Here is a 9,081-nt window from a genome sequence, read left to right as displayed (position 1 = left end):
CAGATCAGATCCCTACTCTCATTATTATTAATTTAATAAAATATTAAAAACTATGCAAAAAAAGAAAAAGCTACACCGATCCCAATGCACAACAAAGCTTCTTCTCAAGTGCCCCAATAAAGCTGCTCTTCTCTCTCTAATAAAGCCTCTTATACCATCTGCTTTATTTCTCTTTCTTTTGGGGCAGGCTCTTGAACAAACCCAGCAGGGTCTAACCTTTTTCAGAATATTGACAACAAAGCTAAATAGCCTTATGATTCATTGGATGAGTGGGAGACTAAGAGTTTGATTTTATTTACATCTTTGATCTGTTGATGTCTGTAGCTTTAATTGTTTTATTTCACCTTCTAAACTTCCAACCGACTGGGGTCCAATGCTTGTTTGCCTCCTTTTCCCATTTTTCTTGGGCAGAGAGGAACTGATTACATAAAAATTGCTGTTTGCAAAACCTAAGGTTTTCATAATTACAAATACCTTTTAAATAGCAGACATTTTTTAAAGACAGTAATTATGATATAGAAACGGGCACTCACAGTCAACACTCAAGCCGCTACCCATAACAGCATTAATTCATCTTTGTTGACCGTAAGGACTTATTCGATTTTGTGAAGCATTTTACGCCAGGAATTTGAGGGAGTTCTTCGAAGGCATGGTTACTTTCTCTTGTTTTTTCGTCTGAAGGCATGGGCACTTGAGAATATTTAAAACTTTACTTTCCCAAGTCAAACTCAACAATTCCAGAGCCACCGCAGATGGACAAGATCAATGAATGCATCATGATGCGGCGGAAAAAATTTCAGTAATACCCTGCCGTTTTTTTCTCTATCTACTTCAGCCCCTTACACGGAAAGGGTTAGGATTCCCATTTCTTTCTTTTTTTCCTTTTTCCTTCTCTCCTTTCAGAAACTTGTCGTCCAATTGAGGTGACCGATTTGGGGTTGCTGATATGCACCAACCTGAGCCCCCGGTGCGGCTGCAGCCACTCCCACTCCAACATTGTTGCCTATAGCAGGTCCTAAATGGTGATGAGGACTAGGCATGGCAGCAGGCTGCGGAGAAGCATGGTACATGCCAGGAAACTGCATGTGCGACGATTGTGTTGCTGCTCCATTGAAGGAGGCGTGGCTGGCTTGAGACGGCATATAAGCCGCATGATGCGGTGTTTGCCCCGGCATGTTGTAGTATTGAGGAGATTGCATGCTGGGAAGCTCCCTTGGATTCTGTATCCAGATTTCTGATGTCTCAGCCTGTGAAACGCAAAAAATGACTACTGAATTATAGTCCCAAAGAAAAGGCCACTATTGCCATATTCGAAATAAAATTGTCACGGTCAAGATTCAAATGTTAGGAGAAGGACGACATCTTTAATTGACAATTGAACAAGATCCTGAACTGGACAAGGGAGAGATATAAAAAGTAACGGGCAAGATTATCGAGAACCACAAGTCCATAACTTCATCGTGATTAGATATTAGGGTTTGTTGAGTAAACATTAAAAAGCATTGACAGTAAGAACTTGCTGACAATCTTGTTTAGCATTTTCTCTATTGACAACCCCAACAACATTTTCACGCAAAAGTCAAGATAATAAACAAAAGTGCATTACCTGAGGATTTGGGACGTAGAGATTATCTTTGTATTTGATACGAGATGAATCTTCTAGAGCAGTTGCACCTCCAACCATACCAGGGGCATTCATGGCATATCCAGTTGGGTTTGTAAAATTGCCAAACCCAGTAGGGCTGCCAGAAGGAACAGGTTTGAATTGCTGAACCCCGTATTTAATGCTGTTGGCATTAAGATGAGAACCACCTCCAGGCATCAACAAGTAACTGCTGCCGTTCGATGGATGTGGGTAAGGAGGATTGCTTGAATATCCAGGCATAGGCATTGGTGGAACGTATACTGGAGATAGAAACTGACGATATGGCATAAGATTAGAGAAATGCGAAACGTGAACTTGCGGATATATCTGTGCCACGGGAGGTTGTTGTTGCACCATCGGAATTGTGGAGGTAGAAATATTATTGGAATTATGAGAACCATAACCCTGCAATCATCCAAAAAATTTAAGCAAAGTCATGGCTAAAGAATGAATCTCTAAAAGTGAATAGGATCAAAATATAGTAACACTTGGGATTGAATGAGGAGGGAAAAACACACAAACAGTTGGAGCTGAAGGCATGAAAACATGTTATTATCCACAAGACCACAAAACAAGACCAGCTTGAACTAACATTTATATAACGCAGAAATATAGAGATTAGAGAAACATCCCTACTTTTTTCCAAAACTAAAAACCCGTGCTCTTATAATTCAAGCATACCTCCTGAGCAGATGGCAGACCCTGGCCTCGTACAGTTTCATCTGTTGTCTGTCTCAAATAGGGTATGTCATACCCAGTCGGTGGATCATATGCCTGTTTGCGAAGTCACTAGTGAGAATGCAAGCAAAACAGCATGCAGATATTTGTTACATCATAACGCAGATGTTTTATCCACGAACAGTGCTTAGTTACTGGACAGACACCAGTTATAGTAAAGAACATAAGATTGCCATTCTTAGGCCACTAAATATCATTTCAACGCAGCACAAGCTCATTATATCTTGCAGATTTATTCCTGATCTTTCACCTTTTTCCAAATGACATGAATCTGTCCATCGGTTTGTGTTAGGTACCACACAATTCTAATAGTCTAAATACATTAATTTTCTAATTTAATCAAAATTCAGTGCTTGCAATTTTCTCCCATGTTTACAATTTTAATGTCTTTCCCTATAATAGTCATCATTTCTCCTCCAGTACGTTTGCCAAAGTAATCTTAGAAACATGCTTCATAACAAATTTTCCACAAGATTTAATTCTAGACTTTATAACTATAATAGAAAATATAATACAGTGCAACAAAGATACCAAAAGGGGAAGGGAAAAGAAAAGGAAAAGAAAAGGCCCACCAGCATTTACTCGAAGAAGTCTTAATATTGAAGGCTTCCTAGTCACATTCAAAACCAATGTGCAAAAATCACAAGTTCTAATATTGAACTAGTTCCACACAACATAAATAGACGTATCATGTGTCAAGCACAGACCCCTTGTCGCAGACAATTAATAATTGATAACTTTAAATACAACACTACAGGGAATTTCATTGACCAATCAGAGAGAGAGAGAAAGAAAACACTCACTGAGAAGCCCGGCATATCATGTGAATCCTGCTGCCGCTGCAATTCTGAAGGTGCATATGACAATCTATTATCTTGTACCAACCCAATATCCGCATAATTGTCAAGATTGTGAGGTCTTGGAGATTCCTTGTTGTCTGGTAATTGTTGCTCAGCAGCAGCAGCAGACGCTGGTGAGTCAGACCCAGTGCTTTGAATGAGGTCATCCTGTAATTCCAACTGCTTGCTTCCAGAAACATCGCTGCTCAGCTCTGGCTCTGGTACTGACAAGCTGAGATCACAAGTCAAACCACATCATGACTAGCCATGGGAAATGCATAGACAAATTCATTTGTGCATGTTTTCCCACTATTTATCAAGATAAAATCTCATCCACCCAAAGATTCTTCAATTTTATTACTTGTTTTCTTAGTTGACATGCATCTCCCAAAATCTTTTTTCTCAACCACAATATAGCACAATAACAACATGAAGACTCAATCTCATGCTTCACAAATCCCAATCTACAGCTCTCCGACAAAGTGTCCTTTCAACACACCAGAATGATGAGATTAATTATAAAGCTATCCAATGACAAAAGATCAAACCTTGCTACAGGCTCCTCATTTGATTTTTCAGCAGTTCCTACCGGTTGGCAATCAGATTGATGCCTAGAAGAATCAACTCCGCTCCCAATGGTCCCAAAAGTCAACTGACAACGATCAGTCTCTGGAACACGAATGTGCTTTGCTATGATCACATTTTGGTTCTCAAATATATTTACTTGTGAAAGTTTATCATTAAGCTTTGCCATGTCTGATTCTATATCTTCAGATTTTTCAGCAGGTGAGGCTGGCTTTTTAGGTGCTCCAATCACTCCAGGACTGCTAACATTTAGTTTTTGGCTTGACTTGGGTTTCCACTCTTTATTGTGCTGTGATACTGCATTAAAACTCAAAACTAATACAAATCAGATGCATATCCTGGGATCTCATATTAAATTAAACATTTAGAACAAACAGTAAAAATGAAATGGTAAGGATACATCCGTAATAAATATAAAAACCATCTCATAGAAGAGAGTGAACAAAAGGCAACAAATAACATGTACAAACAAATTAAAAGCAATAACAATCAGTAGATAAACTGGAGTGATGTAGGACAGTAACCAAAGAATCAGCTATAAAAGCAACTGAAACAACAATAAAAATCACAACTTTTTCACTGAATATATCATATTCGTAATAGATGGCAATCTCCCAAGGCCAATAAGTCCTATTGTAAGTAAATCACAAGAAATCATTGCGAAACCTACACAAAAACTAGACTCCAAATTCTCAGATAACATTGCAAAGAGATGAAAAGTCACTAAACTCCAAGCCTTCATTGATAATCCATAATTATTGATTATTTGTGAGTACAATCACATCACAAAACCACAAGCCCCACTCCAAAATAGAAGAAATTTACAATTCAGAAGCATTCTAACAATCTAACAAAGCGATCTCTTGAAGATCTTTCCCATTAAAAAAAAGTCACAATCACAATAGAATGGGCACCATGACATGGTTGCTCCAAACAGAAATATACCTCTCTGATGCCCCACAGATTGCTGATGTTGCCTATTGTTATACTGATTGTTCAAGAATGATCTGCTAACTGGCATGCCGGGGAATGAAGGTTCAATTACATTAGTTTCACTAAACTGTTCAGTCTTTGAGATAGTATTAAATGATTGAAATGAATTTGTAGAGGTACCATCTTTTCCCACAAGTGAATTAGCAAAAGAACTACTAGGAACAGATGATTGTTTCAATGAGTTGTCTGAAGAATGTCGCCGAACACCAACAACCCCTACTTCACGCCCAATAGCTCCAACAGCACCTGATGCTCTGGAATCAGGAGAAGGAACATGAACTGGATCTGTGGAAGAGGAATATACTCCAACAGCAGAACTAGCTGATGCCACTGTCACAGAATTTTGATGGACATTGCTGGGCTTAACTGGTTGCGACTGCAGTGCTGTATTTGGAGTCATACCTTGCTTCTCCTCAGATGAACCTTGTCTGTCAATGGCATTAGAAACAGCATCATCTGAGTATCGAGTATGTGAATCAGAAGGACCATTTGGAACCTGAGATGACTTTCTAGCAACATATGACTTTCGATTGCTGGAATCTGCTGATGAGCTGTCAAAAATATAATACAGAATTAAGGCACAAATAACTTCCTTATAAAGTGAAATCATGTGGGCAAATGGATACATCAGAAAAGGATAAAAGAATATTGGCATCTAGACATTTAGTGATATAATAGTTAATTAAAAGCAGTTCAAGACAGTAATCCACTGTTAAATACAGCCCATGAAAAACATTGTTGTAGTCTTTCTTCAAAAGACCTTTCTTTGGTAAAAATTTTCCTCACAACTGAGGTGACACCACAAGCAGAGACGTAGCTCCGGACATCAAAAATCGTAAACCAGACATAATTGCCATGCGCAAGGCAAGGGATTCATTTATGCATTATTAATAAAATCAGATAGGCAATCAAGACAGTTAAACAACATAATCCAGCCCATTTAATATTAAAATGTACCCTTTCTCGGATGAATTTAATTGCTTGTTGGCGGATGTTGAAAGTTGAACTGAAGGAGGCTTCACTTCTTTATATACATGATTTGCTCTATTGTCTCTCACAACACGAAACTCTCTGCTGATGCCTGAACAGTTAGTAGGCATTTAATCATCAGCTAGAACACTGATGCTAATGATCACACAGATATAACATAACCAAGGATCCCTTATTTATTTAAGAAGTTATAAAGATGAAAATTTGCCGCGGGAGATTATATACACAAAATATGCAATGAAACTCAGTGATACATAATAAAAATATTTAACTAACTCATTAGATTTTAGCCTACAAAACTTCAGAAACACTCACATTTCCATGCATGTTCTATGAACTCAGATAGAATGATGATTACCTCCCAAAAAGTGAAATATGAAGATTACCAGGTAAAGTATTTCGAGAATAGTTTATTCTACGAGCACCACGTTCAGGAGGAGCATGAGACTTCATTCTGCGACCAATGTCATCAGTACGTCTTTGTGGTTCAGATGTAGCCTTGAATCCAACACTTTGAGGCTGCAAATAAATTCTTTTCAATAAACTATTCATCAAGAACCATACTCTCTACTGTGCATCCTAATATAGTAAGAAGCAAAAATAGGTAGAGGAGGTTATACCTCTTTCTTTCTGTCTCTTCTTCTCTTCACTTCATGGAATGTATCTGAACAATTAAGTCACAATGTACTTCAGACAACAAAATATCAACTTTTAATTTCTTTCAATCAATTATTACTCCAAGTCATAATCAAAAAACAACTTGAATAAATAGGAAGAGGCACATATGACATAACAAGTGCAGTGTTATAAAAAATGTTAAGAACAGGTGTCCAGTGTTATAAGAAACAGTTACAATGAGATACATAAATTGATACAGAGCAGAACTAGTGTAGCACAAGCTACTCACGATCATAACTTTGTATGAATACTGGTAAGAATTATATAACCACGAACAAATTGCATTAAATGCCATAACACCCAGACCTCATAGTAACATAATGGAAACCTAGTTCACTTACAATTACGAAACAAAACAGCCCCACATAATTATACCTATTGGTATATACGCATAAATGAATCACTAGAAATATTATACTATTTCAAACTTCAATACTGATCAACCTGAAACTTTTATACAAATTCAACAATTACTTTTGGTCTTCCCCATCCATAAGAATGTAAAAGCGTGACGACATCTTATAGTGATTATTGAAAACAAGCTTAGACCAACAGGGATATCCAGGCTGCAGCGCAGGGAGGTATAAGTATTAACTTACATGTCTGTTGGCATGAACAAGATAAAATGCAATATACAAATGTCTTTCAAAAGGTTCATATAGCATACTGGGAAATTTAAGCAATAGAAGTCAATGATTTTTTACCTCACAAACGTAATATAACTTAAAGCAGCATATTAATGATAAAATCAAAGGCTTGAAGTTCAAAAATTCAATCACATCAAACACATGCTAGGTTACAGAGGATTCTATCCTTTCCTTATCAAGTTTTTAGAAGGGAAGAATTGTGAGCAAACGATCAATCATTACTTAAAGAGGATAATGCATAGGCAATTTCAGCGCCCAGACTAAGTTACATATATATAAACATTCACATATGTACAATAATGAGCAATCAAAGAACATTGCTTTTGCAAAAGAAATACTTCGCCACAACAAAAGGATGTCAGATACCGAAAGATCAAACTCCACGGCATTATATAACTGTCAGATAATAGTTGTTGCGTCGCTAACTTCGATTGGAAAATGTGGCTGATATATGAATGTTTTTTAAACACGACAGCCCCTGTATCCATTAAAGTACTACTTGATAACCCCAAAAACCCGTCAGTCCAGAAAACTAAGGTAAACAAACAAACAAAAAAGACCCTCATTGACCTAAAATATTAATGAAAGACAAACCACTTGAAAGCTCAGCCAAAATCATCGTGCCCACCTTGGTTGAGCAGTTTCTGCGTGGTTTCATTAGGATCCATGTTGGCCTCCTTAAGGGCCACATAAATATCAGCATCAGAATGGTTACCCACAATTTCTTTAATGGATTGGATGGTTTTGCGCAGTCTGGCAGAAAAAGCTGGTGGTGTGCTACTATCCATTCTGGAGCTAGACACCATAGCAGGCAATACTGCGAAAACCTAGAGTAAAAAACTAGGCGCCTAGCTAAAAATCAAACCTTGAAACCGAAGAAGATAATATAGATAAGAAAGAAGAAATGGGTAGGGTTCGCATTCGAAGGCCAAAGACTGGAAAGCGGCTTCAGAATGGAAGAGAAGGGGTTTGGGAGCGAAGAGGGACGAGGGTTTTGAAACCGGTTTACCTCTCAGAGACTATCGAGGGAAAGTCTCGTGTTTAATAAGTTAATATGCCCTCGGGGTTTCATCGAAACCACGAAAATGCCATTGCTTTTTCCATTCATGAACTGAGTGAGTAACAAAAAGTGAAGGATTTGCTAAGAACTGGCCCATGATCTAAACAAAAGTACATGTGAATCTTACCCCGCGAATCCCTTCGGAGTTCGGAGATAGCAAATTTGGAATTTTATGGTATATACATTTGGTATCTACCACATTTTAGTATATCCTTCCACGCGAATAAAGGAAAAGATAAAAAAAAATTGAAACAATTTATAAAGTTGATAATTTTGCTCACTTAATTGTAATTATTTTTTTGCCAAGATTTAATTGTAATTATTTTTTTGCCAGCATTTAACTGTAATTATTATGTCCATAATTTTTGCCGGTGTGAGTATCAATAAAAGCGTTTAACTTGTTACTCCCTTGAATGCTATTTATAAGAGAATTTTTTATTGTTGGCAAAAAAGGAAACAAGAGATTGTATCTACAAATAACATGGTATTTTTAAGAGTTAATGTAAATTTTGGTCCCTCAAATTTAGACCTATTTTAGTATTGGTTCCTGAAATTTCAAACACGTGGTATTGGACTCTGAAATTATATCTATTTCAAACTATTGGTCCTTGGCCTCTTGAAACTTTTAAATTCTTCTGAGATGAGATGGCATTAACACCGTTATATGAATGAAAAATGAAGGACGACCTCCCATGTTTTGGCATTAAAAAAAAAAAGAGGCATTTCCACATCTTATTAAAACATTGTTTTGTAGCGTATGGAATTTTGTTGCAGACTAGTTTTAGGTGCCTCATATTATTCATTGTCATTCTTTATTTGTAGAAGCGTCCCAACAACCATTTACGCTGGCAATATGGTGACACCGTCGTCACCATCCATTACAGCAGTGTTTCTTTCTTTTAAACC

General features: G+C 37.3%; 1 protein-coding gene across 3 annotated transcripts; it reads right to left on the bottom strand.

Annotated features, from left to right (window-relative positions):
- Positions 1–274: 274 nt before the first annotated feature.
- On the bottom strand, positions 275–8,112 carry LOC114711913 (uncharacterized). Of its 3 annotated transcripts, XM_028896343.1 has the most exons (11): positions 7,744–8,110; positions 6,411–6,454; positions 6,177–6,309; positions 5,758–5,881; positions 4,921–5,351; positions 4,753–4,821; positions 3,771–4,104; positions 3,187–3,454; positions 2,327–2,419; positions 1,607–2,050; positions 275–1,247 (listed from the first exon to the last, which is right to left on the bottom strand). In XM_028896343.1, the coding sequence occupies exons 1-11, from the start codon at positions 7,919–7,921 to the stop codon at positions 900–902; spliced, it is 2,466 nt and encodes an 821-aa protein (XP_028752176.1). In that variant the 5' UTR covers positions 7,922–8,110; the 3' UTR covers positions 275–899. The 3 variants fall into 3 exon arrangements, with proteins under 3 accessions (XP_028752176.1, XP_028752175.1, XP_028752177.1); XM_028896342.1 differs by having other exon boundaries at positions 4,753–5,351; positions 7,744–8,112; XM_028896344.1 differs by having other exon boundaries at positions 4,753–5,351; positions 6,177–6,322; positions 7,744–8,111.
- Positions 8,113–9,081: the final 969 nt, after the last annotated feature.

This window comes from Neltuma alba, unplaced genomic scaffold (genome assembly GCF_004799145.2).
Source record: "Neltuma alba isolate B1F8T4 unplaced genomic scaffold, ASM479914v2 tig00011322_pilon, whole genome shotgun sequence".
Lineage (NCBI taxonomy): Eukaryota > Viridiplantae > Streptophyta > Magnoliopsida > Fabales > Fabaceae > Neltuma > Neltuma alba.
The sequence above is the reverse complement of the archived record's forward strand: the minus strand, read 5'-3'. Positions and strand labels throughout refer to the sequence as shown.